Source organism: Crotalus tigris, unplaced genomic scaffold (genome assembly GCF_016545835.1).
Source record: "Crotalus tigris isolate CLP2741 ecotype Arizona unplaced genomic scaffold, ASM1654583v1 scf7180000020724.653033, whole genome shotgun sequence".
In the NCBI taxonomy this organism is placed as follows: Eukaryota; Metazoa; Chordata; class Lepidosauria; order Squamata; family Viperidae; genus Crotalus; species Crotalus tigris.
The window spans coordinates 334,916-359,052 of NW_024098152.1; the positions used below are offsets into that span (position 1 = coordinate 334,916).

Here is a 24,137-nt window from a genome sequence, read left to right on the forward strand (position 1 = left end):
GACGCGGGCAGCCCAGCTGGACCGAGCGGGGCTCCAGGTAGTCGGGGCGCGCCCAGAAGAGCCGCTGGCTTCGCCCTCGCCCGGACTCGGTCCCAGTCGCCCGCCAGGCCCCTTTGCCGCCCCGGAGAGCGGGGAGCCCCCCGAGGGCGCGGCTTCCACGGGGCTCAGAGGCAGCCCGGGGGGGGGGGAACGCCTGGCGGCTACCAGAACCCCCATCGGCGCCCCCGCCAGCCACTAAATCCCCCCTCCTTCCGGGGCCGTTTATCATTTTAATGGGATGCCGTAAAATAGGGCATAATGCAACACGCACAAAATTGATACTTTCTATTAGGGAGATATTGGCGGCCTCTTTTAATGGGAAGCTTTAGGGAGACGGATGGCCTCATTAGCCGCCGCGACAGGCGAGGACCGAGACCCCCGCGCGCTGGCCCCGCCTCGGCTGTCGAGCCTCTCGGCCTCCGCGAAGGAACACGGCCCCGCTCCAGGCCCCGCGGGAGGCTCGGGGCAAGAGGCGGCGCGGCCGGGGAAGCTCCTCCGCCCTCGGGCGCCCGACGCCTCCGGGGGACCCCGCGCCCGCCTCGGGGCTGGCCTTGGCGCTGAGACCGCGGAGGGGCGCCCTAAGCGGGATGAGGGGGGCGGGGGGGAGCTGCGGGGGCCCCGGACGGCGGGAACCGGCGTCCCAAGTTCCGCCCCCCCTTCCCCTTCGCGAAGTGACGGCCCAGTCTCGGGGGGGGGCAGGGCGGTGGCTGCGGAAGTTCCCGTCGTCGCCATGGCAGCCCCTCCCCGCCAAGGCTCGCTCTGGCTCGGGGCAGCCCGGGCAAAGGGGGGCCCTTCCAGGGAGGAAAGCGGCTCCCCTCGCGAGAATCCCCCGAGCGGCCTTGGGGAACCGGGCATCCTCCGCGGGACTCCGCGGGCTTCGGTCTCCCGTTTCGGGGCAGCAGAATCGCCGTTGCCTCCCCGCCCAGAAAGAGCGCTGCTCACCCCGCCCCGCAGCCGGGGGAGCCCGAACCCCGGCACGGGCAGGAGGGGAGCCCCCCGCCGCTCCCCCGAAGGCGCCGGGCCCTTGGAGCAGGGAAGCCCCCCCCTTGCAAGCGAGGCAGCCGGGCTGGGCAGGGTGCCAGGCAGCAGCTGGTCAATACAGCTTTCCCCTGGCACTCCCTTTCCTGGAGTGTATTAATTACATTGTCGATATCTGTCCGTTTCATTAGTGTATTAAATACACGGATCGATAATATTTATATCATCCAGAGACCGTCCGAAGTGGGGGACAGGGAGCTGCAGGGTGACGTTGGCCCCGGGGGATGGGGACCTGCGCCCCACGGTGGGCAGCACCAGCTCTGGCCGGTTCCCGGGGCCTCCGTGCTGGGAGTGGAAATGCCTGGTGGAAAGTGGGGTCCCCACCCACCGCTCCCAGAGGGAGGGTGAGGGCTCCCTGTGTCAGAAGAGAGCTGGTGATTTTGTGTGCGGATCACAGCGGGATGCTCTCATATGGCGCTGTGTAAATCCCACAGGGCCCCAGGTGCCACATGCAAATCAGCTCAGGACCCCCACAGAAAGCAAGAGACAGAAGGGCCAAGGCAGAAGCCTCAAACCCCCCCCCCTTAGCCATGGAGGCCCCAAAGTTTCCGGCTGACTTTTTTTTTTAGCAGGGTCAGAGTCAAGCACAGGAGCCGGTGGGCACAATGGCCAGGGCAAGGGTCACCCAGAGAAGTCCCCCCCCATTGTTTCAGGATAACCTTTGGACTGCCCCCTCTCCCCACAGTATTGGGCAGACGGAGCTGGGCCGATTCCTCCCCGTCACCATCGAAACAGAGCCTCCCTCCTCTTGGCATCTGTCAGCCTGGGCTGAGCCCCCCTCTTGCCCCCCCATTTAGCAGAGCTTCAGCACAATAAGGGAAGGTCTCCCCCAAGTGAGAATCCATTATGGAAACTAATTAATTGCTTTCCAGTAATGAGAAACTACTGGCGTTTGCATAAAGAGGCTCAGAAAACAGAAAAAATTAAACACTCTTTATTAAGAAGGAATGGGCACCTGCAGACTCACGTCCTTATTTATTTCTATCAGGAAAAATATAAGAATTTTCTCTGCATAATAATACAAAAAAAAAGAAAAGAAAAAAAAGAGGACACAGCAGTTGGCAGCCCAAAAACATATTGAGGCGAAAAACTAAAGTGCTGCTCTTTGGTGGCCAGGATTCCCCAGGGGGCAAAGACGCAGCGCTTATCAGCCTCCCGCAGAAGAGGCAACTTTGACTGACATCAGGCCCATCTGACTTCCCCTCTGTTGAACTGCAAAGGAGGGATCTTCCTCAGACGGAAGAGATGCCACTTGGATTAATAATCCCACCCCTGCCACGCCAAGCCCCAACAGCCACCTGGGACGGGGGGGGAAGGGAGGAGAGGCCACCTGTGCTGCCCCCCCCCATTGGGAGCCGGGCTCTTCTGGGGCCAGGAAGGGACCCATGGGCGCTGCTTCTTCAGGGCAGCTGGGCCTTTACTGCAGAGTGACCGTGTGTGTGTGTGTGTGTGTGTGGCAGGAGAGAGGGACCCGAGGGCTGGGGCATGGCGGGAGGTGGGGGCTCTCTGGGGCTCAGTCCAGCTGGGCAGCGTTCTTGCGGATGTTCAGGATGAGCCTCTTGCAGTACTCCTGGTAGTTGATGGGCTTCACCTCCATGGCCGTGGCCTTCAGGCGCGACTCATCCTGGCAAAGAGAGAAGGTAACTCAGCGCCCTGGCTGGGCACGGCTGCACCATGGGCTTTGGAGTCTGTTGTGCTGACAAACGGGAGGCCACGGGCACGCAAAGCCAGCCGCCCCACCTGTCCCGTGGGGCCTCGGAGCACCTGAGGGCCTGCAGCCCACGAGCGTCCCCTGCGACCCACACAACACAGATTGCAGTGTGGTCTGTTTGAGCTGGACAGACCACCTTGAGTGACGCGATGCCTGCCCAGCCCAGAAGCCCACAGCTCACCAGACTGAGGCCCCCTGGGAACGCCTCGACAGGGGAGCTTCTGCTGCCCCAACCCAGCCCCCCTCAAGAGCCCTGGCCTGGAGCAGGAGCCCCTCCTGGCAGGATCAGGACCCATCTTGGGAATGGCTCCCTGAATGCCCCAGGCGCTTTAAGCTGTGGTGTGTGTGTGTGTGTGTGTGCTTTCCAAGCAAGACAGAGCTGCACTACGAGTCTCCAGCCCAGCAGCCCCGATATGACGATTACCCCCTCCCCAGTCCTCTTACATTGAACGTCTCCATCTTGACTCGGATCCGGAATTCGTGGGAGGTGAAGTTGGCATTCTGGATGACCTCGTCGAAAGCGGGCTCGTTCTGGGGGGGGGGGGAGAGCAAAGCAACCCCATCAGCCCTTCAGCCTGGCCAGAGCGCTTCCCCGCCTGCAGGACGGATGCCGCCTGGCGCTCCGGCTCTCGCGGGCATCGCAGCCCCACCCTTTGCCAGGGCTCAGTCCCTCCCCCCCCTGGCAACTGCAGGGTGGAAACAGACCCCCCCTTGGTCTGAGAAGGATGCCCCCCCCCTTCTGGGAAAGGCCAGGGCAAGGAGCAGGCTGGAGCCAAGCAAACGCCTGGGAGCCATCTCGAGGGAGGGGCGGCAACGGGGGTCTCATGCGGCTGGCTACCTTCCCATTCAGCCTCGACAAGGAGACCCCCGTTTCCCATCCTCCCCGTGAGTGCGCCTGGGCAGGGAATGGACGTGGAGGGCCCCGAGGTGGACTCTTGGGCCTCAATCACCGAGAAGGAGTGCAAGGTGGGACTGTGGTGGGCCCCGCATGAAACAGGACGCCAGCCTCGCCTTTCACGGGGGGGGGGCAGTGGGAGGCTGCCAGGGCCCCCCTTCAGGGCCTGTTAAGGTGTTCTGTGAAGGAAGCCACCCAGGGAAGGGGCCTCAGGAGGCGTTGGGGGCTGCCCAGGAAGGAACTTCTTCTGGTTTCTGGTTGGTGAGGAGGGAAACTGAGGCTGGACAGGGCTGGCCTTGGCCTGAGCCGGCAGAGCTGGGCCTGTATGGTGGCTCCCTAATGAAAGGCTGCAGGTCAACACACACACACACGCACGTACGCACACAGGCACGCACGCTGCCCTGCCTGGGGAGGCAGGGCCTCCTCTGGGAAGGGGAGAGGGGCTCTCCGCGCAGCCCCCAAGGGCCTCCTGACCTTCTCCTTCAGCTCCCCCAGGTAAGCCGTGTTGTGCCCCAGGATGGCCTCCGCAGTCTCCTGGAAGCAGGTCACCCACTGGTTGTCCTGGAAGTCCGCAATGTTCACCTGGGGAGGAAGAGGAGAACTTCAGCCCTCCGAAGGCAGAGCCCCCCCCCCGGGGACCCCTGCGCAGACCACCCTCCCCCCCTGCTCAGACCACCCCCCTCCGGAGACCCAGGCAGGGAGCGGGACGGGAAAGCAGTGCTGGGCCCTCTAACACCAGGGAGGCCAGGGGTGGGTCCTGCCGGTGGGGGCCCCAAAGAGGAAGATGGGGGCCTGCAGGGATGTCCTCAGTGGGTAGAACCGTGTTTGGGCGTCCCTGTTTTTACTGCAGGCCCAAGAACGGAGGGGGCGTTTTTACTTCCTTAGTCGCAGGCAGGAAGAGACGGAGCAACGAGCAGAGAAATAAAAGTGGACCGTGGGAAAATTGAACCCCAGGAGCTCCCGTACCTTCCGGCCTAGGCACTAGCCAAGAGGCCAGGGCCCCCCCTTCCCCCCGCCAGCCAGGTGGCAGAGGGGGCCCTGGGCCTCTGGTGCTACCACCAGTGGATCAGAGAGAGCGAGGGAGAGAGAGAGAGAGAGAGGGGAGGGGAAGAGAGGGAGAGAAAAAGGGAGAGGGGGAAAGAGAGAGGGAGAGAAAAAGGGAGAGGGGGGAAAGAGAGAGGGAGAGGGGGAAAGGGAGATGGAAAGAGGGAAGGGAGAGAAGGAAAGAGGGGGAGCACAGCCGAGGAATAAAGGGAGGGGCCTATTTGGAAGAGGCTGCTCATTCCCCCCCCCCGGGTCCATTAGCTGAAGTGAGCCTCCAGCACCCCTCCTCTCCACCGGCCCCCTCTGTGGGGGCTCCTAAAGAGGAGTCACGGGACCCTAATACTTCGGGGGCCCTTCGGCAGGCTGCGCGCCCCCATGGAAGCAGCACGAGGGCAGGAGAGGCAGAACGGGGGCCTCCAGAGAGCCCGCTCCAAGGGGGGGGGCGACCGGAGGGGGGAAGCTGCCACTCCCTGGAAAGGCCCCCCTGCCTGGGCCGAGCTCCTCACAAGGAGGCTGGCAACTGAGCCGGAGCTGCTGAGCAAGGAGCACGGAGGGGGCCCGGGCGAGGCTCCCGGGTGAGAGGCAGGGCCCAGGGCCTCAGTGGGGCAGGAGAAGGCAGTGCCCCCCCCCCGGACCCTTCACTCCCTTGCCCAGGAGGCCTCGCCTGCCCGAAGGAGAGCCCAGCTTCCATACTGCAGGACTGGGCTCAGTGTGGGGCCAAGGGGGAGGCTAAAAGCCCAGCAATCTGGGGGCATCCGAGAAGTGAGAGGGACCTCCTCCCACCCCCCCTTCACAGGCCCCGCCCCATGGCTGCTTTCCAGCAAGCCCCTCCCCCTCCAAGAGGGTTTGCCAGCCTCTGGGGGTCGCCCGGAGGCTCCCCAGCTCAGCTGCGGAGGGGGGCTGGGGCTGCCGCCTGGCAGGGGCCCTGAACTGCTGAGCCAGAGGGCTGGGAGGGCACCTTCCTGGCTGGAGCCTCCTGAGGGCGGGAGGGCCGCTGGCTTCCCGGAGGCTCCCCCTCCCCATGCTCCAAGAGGGCCGGTTTGGCTCACTTTAACTCGGGGGTCTAAGCCAGGGCATCCCCCGGGGAGCAGGGCGGCCTCTCCTGACGCCCCCCTTGGGTACTGCCAGCCCCAGGGCCCCGGGTTCTGCCGTGAATGCTGCCCCCGCCTCGCATCGCCTCCCGCCCAGGCTGGACCTTCCCTGGGTCGCTCTCACTGGCTGTCTTTTTAACTTTTTAACTTCTTAAATTGGGTCCCCAGAACCGGCGGAAACGTAAACTGGGCTTCTCTGTGGAAACCCCACTTCCGTTGATGAAGCCTAAAACCGCCTTCGGGGCAGCCCCCGTCACGCCGCAAGCTCGGTCAGTGGGCAGTCAATGGAAGAGCGGCCTCTGCGTCTTTTGGGGTGAGGGGGAACCCACAAAAGACGGGGCGGACTTGCTCCCAGTAGCCAGGCCAAAACGCGTGGATTGAAACTACAAGCCAGGAGGCTCATGGCAGAGGGTCACTGTACGCCGTCAGCCGGTGGAACAGACGGCCACTTGACATGAAGTCTCCAGGCAGAGGCTCGATGGCCACCTGCCCAGGGTGCTCTAGTAAATCCGTGGCTGAAATAGATGATCTCTGGGTTCCTTCCCACTCCACGACTCCAAGACCTTTTTGGCAAGGGCCATTACAAAGCCAGGCACCCTACTTGATTTGGGGGCCCCCTACGTGAGGAAACTTTGCATCTCTGCACTTTCCCCAGATTGCTCTCAGGCCAGGTCTCCCACCTTCCTGGGCAGTTTTGTATTTCACACGAAAGGCCTGGAGCGGAGGGCCAAGAGGAGCCCCGTGGCATGCCCAAGAAGCAGGTTCCCTCTGAGCCAGACCCGGGACCCCCAGCGCTGGTGGGCAGAGGGGGCTCCCAGCTCCTCTGCTGGGCTGGGGGGGGGTGTCGCCCCTCAAGGCTGAACCGGGGACGCCACCCGGGACTCCTGGCTGGACCCCAGACCACTGCCCTTCTCTGCCGCCGCTCTCCCTCCTCCCCAGGAGAGGCTCCGCAGCCCCGGACTCACCGACAGGATCATGCGGTACTTGAAGTTGGGGAACTCCCGGTCGCACTTCTCGCAGCGGAAGAGGCCGTTGTGCTCGTCAATCACCTTCTTGTTGCAGTCCTGGGAGGGGCAGGCTTGGTACATGCAGCCCTCCTTGCGCAGGTACACCACCGTGCCCACGCAGCTGAAGTAGTCGGCCTGCAGAGGCAACCGGGGAGGGGCGCAGAAAGGGGTTGGCAGGGGGCCTCCGGGACCGGGGCCCACCCGGCACCTGCCATGACGCCCGGCGGCCCCTCCGGGAGGCCCTGCCTAGAACGCCACGGGCTCCTCCGCTGCCAGCCGCCCCACAGAACCAAGAATCGCAAAATGCAGGCATCCCGCAGCTTGTAACCGTTCACTTAGTGACTGAACTCACAACCGCAGTGAAGTGACTCACACACGGTCCTGTGACCGAAAGCCGGGCACCTGGGTCGACAACTGGCACGTACCAGGACAGCGGCACTGTCCCAGGGGGAGGCCATCGCCACGGGCAGCCTTCTCAGCCCAAGAAAGCCAGATTCGCTTAACAACCGCAGCGATTCGCTTAACAACTGTGTCAAAAACGTCGTAAATGAGGTAAAACTTATGTAACTGCGTCACTTAGCAACGGCCATTTTGGCTCCATTGTGCCCATAGGTTGAAGGCTACTTGTAAGTCCAGATGGCCTTCTCTCCAATTTATCTTGAAAACTCCATAAACAGATTTGATAAATAAACAGAGCGGAGAACGGAGAGCTCTGTCCTTGGGGGGGGGGGGTGTCTCAGGGCTCCCCCCCGCCCCGACCTGGGTCCCCTTCTTACCTTGTCTCCTTGGCCCAGGTTCTCCGCCTTGGACTCCTGCAGGGTCTTCCAGTTGGTGTTCCCCCCTGTCGCCAGCCCGCCCCACCCGGAAGAGATGGAGGCGGACTCCACGTGCTGCCCTTCCGAATCAAACCTGGAAGAAAAACGGCTTTTAGTTTTACATGCCGCACGAGGGGTTTTTCTTTATCAATGAGCCGACCTGGAAAGGATTGCAGGCGCTGGCACGGATTCGTCACCCGAGGAGGCTGGCGCTCCTCCGTTCTTCCAATGAGTGCGGAGGGAGACCTGCCTGGCTGGGCCTGGCTCTGCACGGCACCTGCTCCCTGGAGGGAAGGCAGGGGGGCCTGGCAAGGGGAGGGGGAAGCAGGTGGACCCCCCCCACCCTCTGGAAAACCTGGGAAGAACCAGCCCGGCCCAAGTCCCAGCCAGGGGCAGCCGGCCTGGCCTCCCAGCCCAGCCCCCCCTTTGCCTGCCTGGCCCCGGCAGGGGCGGGGGGGGGCGAGGCGGAAGGGAGAGGCCAGCAGCTCAGCGATGGAGGAGGCTCTGCGGCCACAAAACCCTCTGCACCACCAGCCCTTGGATGGGAATATGGGTCTCCTTAGTGCAGAGGAGGGGGGGCTCTGCTTGCCCCCCCCCAAGTGGGAAGAACTAAGCCCAAGATGCCAGCCTGGCCGCCCCCCTCCGTGCCAAGGGAGGCTTGCCTGCAGTTGGAGGGGAGGCCTGGCCCCTCCCCCGTGGCTTTCCAAGCTTTCCCTGAAGGGCCATCCGGCTCCTCCCTTCACCCCCTCAGGCCCCCTTCTCCCTCCCTGGCCTGCACCCCACCACTAACTGCAGATGGGGGGGGGGAATTGCTCATGCAGCTGCCCGCTGAAGAGAGCGGGGGGGGGTTCCTTTGAGGGATGGTGTCCCCAAAGAACGAACCCAGGCCCCCTCCCATGCCTGGTAGCCGAGAATGGCCACCTGTCCCTCTCCCCACCCACATCTTCCATGCATCCCCCCCCTTTCTTCCCTGACCCTCAGGCCAACCTGGCCCCAGCCTAGCTGCAACGGTCCAAGTACCCCCCACGGCCCCCTCCTCTCCCCCCGCAGGCGCTGTGCAGACGTGGCCAGGGCCTTGAGCGGCTGGGAGCCCTTCAGGGGAACCAGGAGCCCCACACAAGCCAGGGTGCAAAGGCTTCTCCAGTGCCAAGAGCGGCTCCTGGCAAGCCTGAGAACCCCTCGGCCTCCCTCGCAAGAAGGGCGCTGCAGAGGGAGGCTGGGGGCTCTTTCAGGCTGACACGGGGGTCGGTCGTGGCCAGTCGCGGGACGAAGACGTGCACCCCAAAGCGGCAGCTCCCTTCCCCCAGGCACCGCGGTGACCCCTGCGCCCTTAGGCAGACGGCGGCTGCCACCCAGAACCCCGCAGGAGGGCAGAGGAGCCCTCCAGGGTCAGGCAGCAGCAGCTCCCCCACAGCCCACAAAGTGGAAGGAAAAGGCACGCTGAGGGGGACAGCCAGGCTTATTTCGCACCCTGAACCAGCCTTTCACCTCCCCCCACAGGGGAAATTGAGCCCCTCTCTGCACAAGGTTGGAATCAGTGGGGCTGGCTCCCCCCTCGAGCTCTCAGTGGCTGATCTGGACAGCTGGCCACAGGAGGATCAGGTGTCCCATCGGTCGCCTCTGGACCGCAGTTCGGCTGGACTCGCCCTGCAGTCTCTTCGCACGTGCTCTCTATACCCCGGCTGCCCCAACGGGCCGAACCGCCCAGGACAAGCAAGGTCAACGACGGAGACCGAAGCCAGCGGGAGACAGGAAGAGCCCCATCCTGATTCTGGGCGTTGTTAAGGAGGGGGGGGAACAGCAGCAGAGAGAGACAGAGAAAGCTGGGGGGGGGCTCTCAAGCTTCTGCTCCTGGCCTCCCTGTGGTGTCTCCTCCTTAACTGGCTCTGCCTCACAGGCCTGGCCTTCACAGCCTGGGCAGGCTGGATCCAGGCGGTCTCTCTGCCAGGAAGCCAAGCAGACTCACCAGCCTCGCAGCTTGAAGGCCTCCGGGCAGTCGGGGTTCACCAGGAGGCTGCTGGAGGAGATCACGGAGAGACTCCGGCCCCCAAAGTCCGAGACTCGGGCCCCCCGGATGGCCACTACCGGCTGCCGAGAGCCATCAAAGTTTTCCGCCTGCAAAGCCAGGAATGCCGAGGTCAGGGGGGGAGGGGGACTCGAGGGCAGAGACAGGGGGGCTCTTTGAGGGCTACAGGTGTCAAACTGCTTGTCTCCCCCCCTCCCATCCCCCTCCCCCTTTGGAGAGCCTGGATGTTTGTGCTCCAGGCAGGAGGTCTCGGCCCTCCTGCCCCGGGCCCCAGTGATGCCCGGGGAGACTGGAGCCCCTGAGCCCGGCCTGGTTGGGAAGCAGCAGCGCCCCGGCTCCCCCACTACTTACGTCCGCGCCCCAGAGAGTGACCGTCACTGTCTTGCCCGACATGTCCATCAGGTGCAGTTCTCTCTTGGAGACCTCCCGATTGGAAGCCTTGATGGTGATCTTTTGAGGGTCCTCGTAGCTCTTGCAGACCCCGATCACGTCTGGGAAAGAAGGCCAGGCTGGAGGGCAAAGAGCCTTGTCCCCTCCCCCCAAGGGAGGAGCCCCTCCTCTGCCCTCGTCAGCTGCCCCCCAATAGAGAACTCCCTCGCCCCCCCTGCATCTCCCAAAGCTCCCTCCGTGCTAGCGAGCAGAGAGTGTCCTGGCTGAGGGAGAGCAGGGCAGCCTCCCTGCCCGAGAAGACGCCAGCGGCATCTCCACCACCACCCCGCCATGGGCTGCCTGAGGCCCCGTAGCCCCTCCTGCTGCTCCTGAGCCGAAAGGAAGGGGACAGAATGGGGGGCCTCCCAGGGCTGCACCCTCTCTGGGCTCTGCCAGGGGATCTGGTCCCTGAAGAGAAGCTCCGGGCAGCGTCTCTGCCTGGAGCCCACTGAGCTCCTGGCCCCGCGGGCCCCTCACGCTGCAGTGGGTCTCAGCGGTGCTGCTGGGGCTTTTCAGCCCAGGATGCCAGCAGGAGCGGGCAAGCCAAGAGCCTCCGTGCCGAGGCCAGCAGCCCTGCTCAGAGCCCAAATGGGCCCGTTCTGGGTCACTGGGCCTTTGGGGCCGTGCCCACCATGAGCGAGAGGCCCGGCCCGGCCCGGAACTGACCCACGAGGGAGTCCTTGTCTGTGTTTTCCAATTCCCCGATGTCCACGAAGTCAAACTGCACAGAGGGCAGATGGTGGGCGTCCTCGCAGGGAACGATGGTCGTCTCGTTGGAGAAGGCGATCTCGTAGTCGTTCTTCACAGACGTATACTGCTTTTTGGCCGTCTTCAGGGTGCCCTTGGAGAAGTAGTAGACCTGGGGGGGCAGAGCGGAGGAGGCGGCGGCTGAGACCCGGGCGGTGGGCCCCGGCTGGGCTTGGCAGCCGAGCTATTTTTTCAGGACTCTTAACGCTGAAGGGAGAATGGTTGGCCTTCCGCTTTGCCCCCTGCGCTGCTGAGTGAGGCAGCGGCACCCCCCAACCCCCCCCATACCTTGTTCAGCTCGAGGAGAGGAAAAAACTTGTCCGCTTGGTCGTTAAAGGCCGTCGCTCGGATCTCACCCTGGGGAGAAAACAGCCAACACGGAGCAGGCTCAGAAAGGGCCTCCGGAGCCCCAGGAGAGTAGCGCCACTCCCTTCCCGGTGATGCCAACAGAAGCCTCCAGGGCAGCGGTTTGACCACATCCACCATGTGGCCCCTGCCTGTCCCAATTGACTGTTTCAGAAATCATGCTCAGGACGGTCAACTCCGAAGAAAAGCGTGTGGAGAAGATGGAGCGGAGCAACCGGCCCACAACAAAAATGGCATCTACGCCGTGCGACATCAGCAGCCCAGGCCACCCACTGGCGGTGGGGCTGTGGGCCGTTACAAATGCCAGCTAAGAATTTCAAAACCAAACAGAGAAAATGAAAAAAAAAAAAAATAACATCTTCCTCCCTCGGTTTGTCAAATGCTGAGCTAGCTGGATCGTCCCTTCAAACCTGAGGCAACTGACGCCTCTCCGGACCCTCGCAAGTCCAGTGTAGCCCTCCGGGAGGGCCTGTGCAGCCTGGCCGGTGGTTTTGCTGGCCGGCCGGCCAGGCCTTCCTGCCTCCCTCCCGCTTTAGGAATCAGGGACGACATCACCCTGGGAAGAGCAGCGCCCGGGTGTTGTGACAAGCTCTTCCTGAAGTGGCAATTGAAAGCGGAGCTCAAGCACCAGCAGCTAAGACCTTTACGCAAGGGGAGGACTGAGACGGCAATAAAAGGCACCCATCAAAACAGCCGAGAGGAGCAAGGAAAGGAGCAGCCGAGGAGCTCAGAACTGCACCTTCCAGGCCTGGACATATTTTTGCAAGTCCTCTCCGGAAAGTGAGCGGTCACCACGCGGCTCCTCTCTGTCTGCCACCTGCTTCACGGCTTTAACTGGCTAACCCAGTCGGCGCCCCCCAGAGAGACTGACGGATCACACCCTCATTTTCTCACGAAGAGACGCTCTCCCGGCCTCCCCCTCCCAGGGAGATTGCCCAAAGACCTTCCTTCCCCATCTTTTAATTTTTTTTCTTTGGCCAATCCCACTCACCCAAACCTGTAGAGCAGGGGTCCCCCACTGCCCACCGCTGCCGGGCCTGGAGCCTTAGAACTGGGCCACTGAAGGGGTGGGCGAGACTGCACACATCCCCACCTGCATGAGCAGTGGGTGGTGCAAATGGAGATATGAACACACACACACACGCCTGCCACTCGCGCAGAACCATCCCCTCTTCCCCTCCCCCCACCGGTCCCCAGAGCCAGGAAGGTTGGGGAACTCTGCTGTCGAGGACCCAGCTTAAAATGTAATCTAAATTTACAGGAAAACGCCGGACCCAGCGGAAGGGAGTAAAGGGAACTCAGAGAAAGCTGAGGGGGGGGGGGAAGAGTGGCAGCTGCACTTTCAGGGCAGGAGCCATTTCAACCCAGCCCCCCCCCCCAACCCCTCCTCCCAGGTTCCAGACAGGCAGCCGGTCTGACTCAAGGCCTCACTGCTGCCAAGGGCCTCTTGGGAGAAGCCCCGACTTCCGGAGGCGAAAGGAACGGCAGTCCGCGATTCTTCGTGGCCCCAGACAGCCACCGCCTGGGCGAGGAGGCCAGCACTTACGCTCTCATCCACCATCTCTATGGAGAAGAGCTTCCCTTCGCCCCGGGAGTTGCTCCAGGTGCGGATCTGGCCCTTCTGGGTCACCCGGGCACAGACGGTCCACCTGGAAAGACACAGCAGCCACGGAGGGAGCTGAACTCGGCCCGGCCGGCGGCTCCTCAGAGAGGCCAGACCCCGGGACCCCCTCCCTGCGGATAAGGCACCCGGGGAGCCCCGGAGGGACTCCAGACCAGCCCACCCTCTGCACCGGGTCCAGGCCAACTCAGCCCGGGACCGTCCAACGCTGCCCCAGTTGCTCCATTCAGGTGCTTTCATTATTGGTGGCCACCTTTTCGTGGAAATTATAGTAGCCTTTGTATTTCTGGACCGACTTTATTCTCATTGGCCATGATTCCATCAAAATTAATTTAACTTTAGTGCTTGCTGAATCGTCCCATCCCGCTCCGCACCCCCTTCCTTCCCCCAGGGGAGCTGGCACTGCCCCACCCGGCAGGAAGACGGGCTCCCGTTCCTCACTCCTGCCCCCTCCCCCATCAGGTCCCCACCCACCGCTGCAATTTGGCCTGGGGAAAGGCCAGCAGCCTTGGGAGGAAGGCAGAGAGAAGGGCCTTCGCAAGGCCGGGCAGGCACACCCGCCAGGAGCCCCAGAGTGCCAGGCAGACTCGCCACTCAAAGCCTCAAAGGCGGCTGTGCTGCCTTGCCAGCCCCTTTGCCACAGGGCAACCCACCAGCCCACCCATGGCCTTTGAAGCCCCTTTCTCTACCCTTAATCACCGCCCCATTGCAGGAAACCGTCCCACCATCACCGCTGAGACCCGTAAAGGAAGGGGGGGGCTGGCAGCCGGGGCAGCCTTGCACTTACTTGGACTGGTAAGGGTTCAAGCTGGCGATGGGCACCACTTTGACCTGAGATCCCCCCGGAGTGCTCAGGATGCTGGAGCCCCCTGCGTTCCCCAGCAGTCTGGAAGTGCTGGGGTACTGTGCTCCTGGAGTAAAACAAAGTTGCCCACATCACCATTGGCACCTGGGGGACTGCCAACCCCTCACGCAGCTGCCCTGGAGAAGGGGCAGAGAGCCAGGACTGGCCTGCGTCTTGGAGGATGAGTCATTCTGCAGCCAGAAACACCGCCCTCCCCCTCGGCCCCACTGAGGCCCCGGTCCTTGCTGGGAGGGGAAACACCGCCCCCCCCCCCCGCCCGACTAAGCGGTGTGAGGGGCCGGGAAGGACGGCATCCTCGGGCCTCCGTTAGGGAGAGACACCCCCCCTTTCATTGCTCACAAAGAGAACTACTGGGGGGCAGCAGAGCCCCCCCGAAGCCCAGGCGTGGGCACAGCGCCCGCTGGAGGGAAGGGGCTCTCGCCTGCCAAGTGCCTCAGACTCTTGGGGGATTTGCTCCCACAGCCTTGCTGGAGCCTGTCACTACACAAACGACACAAACCCTCCCCCTTAATTTACTCTTCCAGGCTACTTGGAAAGAAGCACACACACACACACACCCATTCCCCCCCCTCCATGAAAAGAATGAAGTTGTCTGTTACTTGCCAAGACCGGGCAGGTTCGCCTCCTTTAGTAGCAATTAACATCCCCGCCTGCCATAATTATCTGCCAGCTCTGCAGATGATGGGATCCCTCATTATTAATTAAGCTCTTCTGCGACCTGACAAGGCTGAAAAACGCCTTTTCCGCTTTCAGCCCCTGAGCCGGTTTCCCTTTTCAGCTCTGCGTCCCCTGCTTGCTCACAGGGGGAGCCCAACAAAAGACCCCCCTGGAAAAGCTCCTGGCCATTCAGAGGCCACCCAAAGTGGGTGTCGATCAAGGCAGCGGGAGAAGCTCTGGGCCGCCACGGGCCCCTCCCCCCAGGTCTTCTGGCTGGCTCCGTGGCCCGCCTGGGGGCTTCCCTCGGAGATCCCAGAAATGGAGGCCTGTTTCCTGAGGGCAGCCCTTCCAGCAGGGGTCCTGCCTGCCACAGCAGTGCCTCATTCGGGGGGGGGGGGTTACGAGGAACTGGCTTTGGGACAGTGCCCCATTCCCTTGGCAGCCCCCTCTGCGCACAGCTCTCTGGCAGCAGCCGCGGCCTCGGGGGGGGGGGGGGGGGAGGAGGGGGCTTCTGGCGGGGTCTGAGAGGCCAGGCTGGAGCCAGGCACTCGGGTGGTGCTTCCAGATTGGGGTTTTAACAGAAGCAGGAGGAGGAGCAACTGACGTCACCAGAGCCCCTGCAGCCTCCCCAAAAGACCCCCCCCTTACCTGCATCTGGAGCCCCGCTCTGGAGCCCCGCTGGCTTGCTCTGGACAGGGCCGGTTGCTGGGCTGGGGGCCACGGGCTGCCTCCCTGCTTGCCCAGGTCCTATTTGGGGAAGAGGAGACATTTATGGGGCATGAGTGGCCCAGCGCTCTCCCTGCAAGCGCCCAAAAGGCAAGCAGAGGCCCACTGGATCTGAATCCCCCTCCCCGCTCTGGCAAAGGGGACACGGGGGTGCACGCTGCCCTCTCTGCCACTGCCACAGCAAAGGCACAAAGGGGGCATTGACTCGGCTGAAACAAGGAGGGGCGGATGACACGACATCCCAGGGAGCAGGAACTCCGTGGCCCCCACCCAGGGCATTTCACCGAGCCTGGAACCACAGCGTCTCGAGACCGATGGGGTGGGAAATCGGCTGCCTGGCACCCAGGGGCAGCCTTTGGGGCCCACGGGCAGAAAACCGGACTGGCTCTTCTTAAAAAATGGGAGCGGAGACCAAGGAAAGCAGCCCTGCCTCACATCCTGGGACCTTCAGATCTGCAGTAGGAAAGAAACCCCCCAGGAAACCCAAGGAGAGGCGGACCCAGAACCGCTTTTGCTACGCGGGGGAGGTCTGTGTGCCCAGGGGCTGCAAGGGGAGAGGAAGCACCTATCTGGGGAAGGCATCCAGAAGGGAAGGGGGGACGAACCCCAGACAGGGACTTTAAGACCGGGCGCCGGAGTCGAGGAGGCAGCAGGGACAGGGAGGGGAAGCGGAATGAAGCTCTCCAGCACAAAGCTGGCGGTGGAATACTTCGTTTTTTTTAAAAAAAGTGTCGCCTATTCAGCGCTCCTTTCAAGCATTCCAATTTACCCCCTGCCGTTCCTAGAAAAGCAGGAGGACGATGCACTCGACTTGGGGCTGGCGCAGCTGCCTCTTGGGGGGGCCTCTCCTCTGGCCGGGAAAACAGGGGAGCCGTTCGGAAAACAGATTGAGCTGCTCCAGAAGCTCTTGCTCCGCTTCTGTGGCTTCTGTGGCTCACTTAAGGTGCCCCAGGCCGTCTCCAGCCGAAGCCACCATGGCCAGAAATGATGGGCTGCCTCCAGGTTGGACAGCTGGGACCGCCCAGGGCAGCCCAGGCCCCCGACTCAACAGCTGGGCCTGAAGTGGGAGCTCTGCTCAGCCCCCCCCCCCCGCACACCGGCCTCCAGATCCTTAGGCAGCTGCTGCAACGTTGGGCTTTTCTCTCCTGTCGCACGGCCTGCCTGTGCCCCCCCCCCAGAAGTGGTACTGGAAAGTAGGCTGGTGGACACGGAGGCCGCCTGTTTCCTGGAGGGCAAGGCAGGTGGCCCCCCCATGTTCCCCGGGAAAGGCGTCACCTTGGGGCCCCTGAGCAAGCGACCCCCGTCCCTGGCAGGTGCCCGGAGCGGCCCTGAGCACCACAAAGGAGCACCCAGGAACGCCAAGCCTTGCAGCCAAGCCAGACCTCCCCCCCCCGGTCACTGCCTCCTCACCCCCAGGACAATCAGGAAGAGCCAGTCTGCAGTCCTCTTAATGCCCCCACAAAAAAGAAAAGGATTGTGTTTGGCCCCTGCCGGAGTTGTCGTCTTGTGGCCCCCCACTGTCATTTATCCTTTCCTGAATTTACCTCCCGCCCTTGCAGACATAACACTTAGGACGCCTAATAAGAACACGAAGCACGCAAACTAATTACCACTCAAACAGGACACAGCGCAATGCTAAAGGTGTGAGATGATATAAAAGCTATTTCTATTTCTGTGGCACTGGGTCTGAGAGCCGAGCGAGTCCCCCGTCCCTCCCTCTGGGGGCCCCGAGTGGAAAGCCTCTCCCAGGTGCCCCACAGGTAAGCCTCTCCTGGACAACCTCCCCCCCCCGCTGTGTGTGTTTATGAGGTGGCAGCTTGTTCCTGACAGGTGTTTTCCAGGCGCTCCCCAACTCCCTTCCCAGGGAGATCCGCATAAACAGCTCAAAAACAGCCCTGCCTGTTGAGAGAAGAGTGGAGGGGGGGGAGACCCCTCCCTGCCGGATCCCAGTTTTCTGAAATGCAAATGGGAGGCGGGGCCTTCTGAGCGTTTGGGTAAGGTATAACCAAAGAGAGGCATTAGAAGCAGACGCCTTGATACCTGCCAGTTAAGGACAAAACCAGTTAACCCTGAGGAGGGAGAGGAAGAAAGTGCCTTTCAAAAAAAGTGGAATTAATTTCTTAGAGCCACACTGAGCTGCTGCTGGCCTCTCTCCTCCTCCGTGAATCAGAGCAAGGGACCTGGAGAGCTATTGGGGGGGGGGGGCTCCAGCTGGGAGGAAGGGGCTCCGCCTGGTTCACAGAGGCAGCTCCAGCCCGAGGCCGGTGGGAGCAACCAAAGGCGTCCCAGGGGAGGAGGGGCCTCGGTTTAGCAGCGTCTCTGCCAGCCTGAGCGATCCCAGCTCCAGACGGAGACAGTCAGCAAGGCTTCCCGCTCTCCGGCTGGGACAATTGCAGCCCAAGCCCCTCCCTCCCTCTGGATTTAGAGGAAGGGGGAGTTGTGCCCCCAAGGCCAAGGCAGCAACTGGGGTCAGGGGGTTGTCAGGGATTCCGGAAGGGTTTCAGCTCAAGGGATCCCCAAGGCTGATCCCCCCCCCCAGACAAAGAGCCCGGCCCCTCCTTGCCTCCTTCGTCTGCCCCCTTCCTGCAACAGGGCTGGGCAGCAGAGGCAGATCTGAGAATCCAAGGCTGGACCCAAAGTCGGGACAGGCCAAGGGGACAGGCCAAGGGGAGAGCGGAACAAAGCGCCCTGGGGGAGCTACACTCCGCTCTGGTGCCCCAAGCGGAGGCCGGTCAGCCCTGGGATTCCATGGACTGCCCCCTTCACGTGGGACCCCAGCCTTCCCTCTTCTAGGCCACTCCATTTCCCGAAGCAGCTGGCAGGGGGGGGGGGTTAAAAGAAGCCAGGCCCAACTCCAGGCACCCCGGCTGAGGAGGCTTCCACGCGTCCCAAATGCCCTTCGCAGCTCTTGGGGGGGGGGCAGCCTCAGGGAAGGGTTGAGCTGGGGCCCCTGCGGGTGCCCCTCCCTCGGCAGAGAGCCCAGATCATCAGATCTCCACCTGCCCACGTGGCTCCCACTCCCGTGGTTCAGCCACAAATCAGTCGGCCACAGAGCTCTTAAAGGGGGCCTGTTCCTTGCTGTTGCAAGCCAGTGGACGCCACCTGTAGCTGCTCCTGCTGGGCTTTGTGATTCCATGCCAATTGCCCCCCCAATACATCTGAATGAGGTTCACCAAAGGGCATCAGCAGAGGACAGAAAAGTGGCCATGATTAAGCCAGGTTCAAAGACGAGAACCTGGGCAAAAGGCAGGCCTCAGAAGAGGCTGCCGAGGGCCAGCTAGGAAAAGTGGTTTACCTTCAACATACGGGACTGGATTTCCAATCTTGGTGGGGACGGCGTGACCCGGCTGCAGCACCTCCATTTCCATCAAGACCACCACTCGCCTACAAAGACAAACACGGGTGGGGGCTCCTCTCTAGCCCACTGCCCAGCGCCTGGCTCACAGAGAATGGCCAAGCAGAAGCGTCCCCCACCGTCCCCCCCATTAGCTGGAAATGGTTCCCTTGGCCTGCTCTCCAAACAGGGAATCATGGCTTGTTTGCTTCCTTTATTACTAAAAATGAACCCGCTTCTAAGCTGGCACCTGAAAAGGAGGCCAGGAGCCCGAACCGAGAGATCTTGCTGGAGCCTGAAGGCGGCTTTTGCCAGCCTCCGGACCGCTGCTCCGCTCAGAGGCAGCCCAGGACGGAGGCAAAGGGCCAGGCAGGATGAACTCCCAGTGGGCGCTGAGGGGGCAGAGCTCGGATCGTTCAAGCTGCCCAAAAGGCACCGGAGGCCAGGAGGGCTCCCAGACACATCCTGGCAGGCCAGCAAAAGCGCCACGGAGGCCAGGCAGGGCCGAGACGGAAGCCGGGGCCTCTCCCAGCCACAGGGGCTGTCACGAACCCCTGGCTGGCCAGGCTCCTTGGAGGAATCCCTCGTGGAGGGAGGCCCAGGCGAAAGCCAGGGCAGCGGGACAAGAGCAGGCCCCCAGGCTGCAGGGGCCCCTTGGCCTACGGCCACAATGGAGACCAAGGTTTCTGTTGCTAAACGAGGCAGCAGTTAAGGTGATTTTTGCCCTATTTTATGACTTTTCTTACCAGCTGTTAAGCGAATCATTGCAGTTGTTTAGCTAGTAATATAGTGGTTAAGGGAATCCGGCTTCCCCAGCACTTTGCTTGTCAGGTCACAAGAGGGGATCACGTGACCCCCCCCCCCGGGGACGCCGCAAACTGCCATAAGTACATGCCAGTTGCCAAGCGTCTGATTTTTGATTACATGACTGTGGAGATGCTGCTATGGTGGTTGTAACTTTGAGTGGTCACTAAACAAGCTGTTATAAGTGGAGGACCGCCTGTTACAACGCCTTAATGCTCTTTTGAGGCATCTCGACAGCAACCCCTCAAAGCAGGCCATTTCTGACACCCCTTAAATGCTACCTCCACGGTCAGGAGGAGGGTGTCTCTCCCCACGAGTCCTGCAGTGGCGCTTCTTCCCCCCCCCCGATCCGTATCTGGGGTCCTATTGGAAAACGACCTTGTCCTCCTCCTTCCGCCCTGTCTTCCCCTCCTCAAAGACCCCTCTCACTCTGCACGGTGGCAGAAGTCACGCCTGCTTCGTTTCCATCCCTCAAATGTGGGCCTTGTGACTAAATCTCCCAAGCGCTAGGAAGCCGCTGCATTTACAAGCTGCATGCGCTCATTGGGCTATTCCGCAAGGCGACAGGCGGCGATCGCCTCTGCACAAAACTGTCCTGAGCTCCAGTTTTATGCGATGAGCGCATGACCAGGGACCGCCCACCTGCATGGGTTAGCTCTCTGGCAATTAGTGACGCCAAGGCGACGGTCTTGCCTCGGCCTGCCTGACTCGGCTGTCTGGGCCCTAAGGTGGCCAAGGGGGAGACCCGTAGCCCTGGACCGGAGGGCAAGAACAGTCCATGCACACATTCTCACATGCACCCAAGGCTGCAGACCCAACCCCCCCACACACTGAGAACCCACCCAGCACCCCTTTCCATCTCGCCAAGTGGTCCCCCCCCCGGTTAGCTATGCACTGGGTGCAGAAGGGGCCTCTCAGTGCTCCCGAATCTCCCTGCATTTGGCATGAGGGCAGAACTGAGAAAATCTCCCCTCCCCCTGCGTGCCCTGTACCTCGTGTGATCAGATGCCCGCCCTCCTGGATCTCCACACCAAGGAGCCCTCCCCCTCTGTTGTAAGGGAGCTGCCTGCAATGATCTTGGAGTCCCTTTGCTGCCCCTGAAGCATCCCTCCGAAGCGCAGAGGCCGGTCCCCACCCACAAGGGATATGAGGGGGTCCCAGGACTTCCGTTTTCTTTTAGGAGCAGCTTCACACCGAGGTGGCACTTTCAGGGCACTGTCCACGACAGTTCCTTTCTTGGCCACTTCCTGCCCTTTCAGAACCCATTCAAATGTAAGTTGGGATGATAGAAGAGACTGTTTGTACTCAGGGTTGAGCTGTGGCGTCCTTGGGACTCTCTGAGCCTGCCTGTTTTCTTGCAGACGCTTTATCACCCAACTAGGGAGCATCATCAGCACACGGGTTTGGCAATGAAATGTCTGCAAAGCATCAAAAAAGCTCAGAGAGCACCAAGAGCCTCACGTGAGTTGGGATTTTTGTACCTTCCTCCCACAAGGGATATCTTTCTGTTGCCCTGGATCCAGACCCTGCAGCTCTCTCCTACAACTACACTTAGTCTGGGCCCAAGTTAATGGCCAGCTTGTTACAGCTGCAACCCGGCACCTGAGCCTACGCCCGACCCGTTTTTTTTCAGCTTCTGTCTTTAGTCCTTCTCACTACAGGAGGGGCCAGATGGGGGGAGCTCTGATGGCAAAATTCCTGACTTGTTATTCTGCGATAACACAACAAAGTAGCATCTCCTCTAAAGCAGGGGAGAGCCCCCCTCCCCCCCGTTCCTCATCAGCCTTTTCTCACCCTGTGTGTGCCAGGAAGGATTCACTGATTTGTGTGGGCAGATGAAAATAAGGACATTTGTCCTTCTGCGAAAGTACCAGAGCAGCCTTTGAGCAAAAGGGGAGCCATTCCCAGTCCCCACAGGCGCCCTCGGGGGCCTCCTTTAAGCCAGGCCCAAGCAACGGCTCTTCCGCCTTCCCAGAGTCAGCCGTTACCTTCCATCCTTCAGAGTGTTCACAATGAAGCGGTTAATCTGGCAAATGGCATTTGCGGTCAAGCTCTGGTCATCCACCAGAGGGTTCAGCTGCGTGGCCAGCATAAAAGCTGCAAACAGAAGACAGGCTGGTGTGAGGAGCCCAACGTCCGGAAGTTTAAAATTGCGCACTCAACCGTGGGAAGTTTAAAAGCTGGCTGCACTTTGCTTATCATCAGGTTAACAGACAGGGCCGAAGGGCAAGCCAGCGTTTCATTTGGCAAGCCGTATTTGATCAAACATTTACAATACAAATTAAAATGTTACTGCAGGTTCTCATTTATGCCGAAGCCTCTTCCTATATCGGGCACCACACCTTTCCCAGCTACCCCTCCCCACCGCCCATGTCCAGAGCCGGAAGCTCAGAAGCAGCCAGAGAACAAGGAGAGGTCCCCGAAGAGCGGGGCTGCTCTGTGCGAGAGGCCTTAGGGTGCCCCCTGTGGCTTCCTGCTGAGCAGGCCCTGGTGCTCCTCCTTTTCCTGGAGCCCTCCCGTGCTTGAGCCGATTCCTGGCACCACGAGGCCTCGGCAGTTATTTACTAAATTTATACGGCTCCAATCTCTTGTCAAGCAACTCTGGGTGGCTTGCCACATCATGAAAGCAAGTACGGAGTAATAAAATAAACGGGACTGAATAAGTTAAAAACCAAGTATGTAACTGAGGTGGGGGGGGGTCTTCCTAGTCTGGTAACCAGCTTTGGCATGGAGGGCCCCCTGCCAGGCCAAATGTCAGAGCCAGGATTTGAGGCCCCTTTGGAAGGAAAAGAGAGGGCAGATCTCCCTCGAGGGGCACAAGGCCCCCATGTTCTTCAGCTCTTAAAGAGGGCAGTTGCTGCTGCAGGGAATGACTTGGAGGGACAAAGTAACATAAGGCTGCCCAAGAAAATTGTTCTCTAATCCAGGAGTTCCCAAACGTGGTGAGTTTAAGACGTGTGGACCAACTCCCAGAATTCACCTAGCTGGCTCAGGAATTCTGGGAGTTGAAATCCACATGTCTTAAAGTTGCCCCATTTGGGAAGCCCTGCTTACGCAAAGCAAACCCTTCCTGGTCAGTTAATCTAGGGGATTAACATACTTTCAGCAACTTTGCAGGACTTTGGGACGGTTGGCAAATACGCTGCTGATGGAGGGAAAGAAAGTGGGGAGCCCAAGGAGCTGCAGGGGCCCTCCCAGTCTCAAGGAGGGTCCACTGGCTTCCAACATCCTCCCTGTTCTGGGGGAAAAAACCCTCCTCCACCCAGGCTGGGCTTTCCAGCCCTGACCCGGCATCTTCTCCAGCTATGCAGCTCCTGCCCGGCCCAAAGACTGAAGCCCACCGAGGCCAAAACGTGGAAGCCAAGCCAGCCTCTCTGTTCCTGATGATGCCACCTCCATTCTGGCCACCCTTGTCTAGCAGCAGTTACAGTGCCAAGCTGGGAAGGAGCCAAGCAGGCGAGGGGCAGCTCCATCAAACATTCCTGTACAAGGCAGTGATGTTCTCTGTGCCCCCCCCCCAGCACAGGGGTCTGATGCCCAACAAAGGATTTGCCTCCTGCACTGGCAGGCCCCACCAGGGTCTTAGGCAGCCATCAGTCCCTAACCCTAATCCTTTGTGAAAATGGCCGCTTTATCGTTTTAATCTGTATGAACTTTATGAAAAGTTTTGTGCTTTGAACCTCAACTTCCTCCAGTCCTAGCAGAGCAGAAAGATGGAGTATGAAGCCAACAAACCGGATGAGCTGAACCAGAGCTCTTCCCGGAGAATACAATCCCCCCGAACTCTATGGCTGCTATCCCTTTCTAGTGGCAAGCACGGAGGGCTTCTTTACAATCTCTTTCCCATTCTGAGCCCTCTCAACACGTCGGTCCTTACAGGAAAGGGAGTTCACACCATCGCTCATCAGCATCCGGTAGCGTGGGGGGCCATTCCCCGTGGAGATGGGGCGGATCGTCTAGGGGAGAAAAACACACAGCTCAGGCTGGGGGGGGGGAGGTCCTTTCTGGGGAATGGGGCACTTTATCCCCCCTCCCGCCTGGGCTGCCTCTTCCAGCACTCAGGAATCCCTTTGGGGGCAGGGAAGGAACCTCGGCCCTCCTGCCTCTGGCTGCCTCCTCCGGGGCCTCTCAAACCCAGCTCTGGCCGAAATCAACAGCCAGGGAGGAAAACTCCACCCAGTGCTCCAAATGGGTAGGCGGTCCTTGACTTACGACCACAAAACTTATGTTGTTAAGTGAGACAGTTAAGTGAATCGCTGCAACTGTTAGTAAGTGAATCTGGCTTCCCCACTGACTTTGCTTGCCAGAGGGTCGCAAAAGGGGATGGAGTGATCCCCCCAGGGGACACAGCAACGGTCGTAAATATGGTCAGTTGCTCAGTGTCTCCATTATGATCACATGGATGCTGCAAAGGCCGTAACTGTGCAAAACAGTCACAGGTCACGTTTGTCAATGTTGTTGTAAACTTCCAGCGGTCACTAACCGAGCGGTCGTAACTCGAGGACGACCTGCCACCCAGCAGAGTTTGCTAGGAGACCGGAAGGTCCGTCGCGGGGGAAGCGGCGGCGGACGCTCTTCCGGGCAGGACGGGGAGGGCCGGGCTCCGGAGGCCCCATAGGGAGCCCCCCTCCCGCCCTGCCCCGTCCCCCCGGTCCCCGCTGGAGGGAGGGAGGGAGGGAGGAGGAGGGGCGCTACTCACGATCAGCTGCAGCACCGGCCTCCCCACCGGCTCCGCCTGCAGCAGGATGGCCTGCGGGGGGGAGAGAGAGAGAGAGAGAGAAAGTCGGCGGCGGGTTCTAGGGGCGCCTCCCTGGAGCCCCCCTTCCGCAGGACGGGGGAAGGCCGCTCACCGCGATGGCCCCCTCGCTCAGCCTCGCCGCCTCCGCCATCCCTGCCCGCCGCCGCCTCCTCCTCGTTCCCGC

General features: G+C 61.3%; 1 protein-coding gene across 1 annotated transcript; it reads right to left on the bottom strand.

Moving 5' to 3' along the window:
* Positions 1–1,995: 1,995 nt before the first annotated feature.
* Positions 1,996–24,122, bottom strand: RPA1 (replication protein A1). Its single transcript, XM_039368259.1, has 17 exons — positions 24,066–24,122; positions 23,915–23,965; positions 23,093–23,171; positions 21,204–21,312; positions 18,373–18,461; positions 15,000–15,098; positions 13,617–13,740; positions 12,755–12,857; positions 11,131–11,199; positions 10,762–10,954; positions 10,018–10,157; positions 9,607–9,755; positions 7,602–7,734; positions 6,784–6,960; positions 4,158–4,265; positions 3,233–3,319; positions 1,996–2,701 (listed from the first exon to the last, which is right to left on the bottom strand). Exons 1-17 carry the CDS (start codon positions 24,102–24,104, stop codon positions 2,591–2,593), a joined length of 1,860 nt encoding a protein of 619 aa, XP_039224193.1. The 5' UTR covers positions 24,105–24,122; the 3' UTR covers positions 1,996–2,590.
* Between the last annotated feature and the right edge of the window lie 15 nt (positions 24,123–24,137).

What these genes read in the sequence shown, in the direction of transcription:
- RPA1 (XM_039368259.1), bottom strand. Translation starts at nt 24,104, where the DNA reads ATGGCGGAGGCGGCGAGGCTGAGCGAGGGGGCCATCGCG. An exon ending in TGAGCGAGGGGGCCATCGCG is followed by an intron (nt 23,966 to 24,065) that starts GTGAGCGGCCTT and finishes TCCCCCCCGCAG; the next exon opens with GCCATCCTGCTGCAGGCGGA. An exon ending in TCCAGTCCCGTATGTTGAAG is followed by an intron (nt 15,099 to 18,372) that starts GTAAACCACTTT and finishes TTCCCCAAATAG; the next exon opens with GACCTGGGCAAGCAGGGAGG.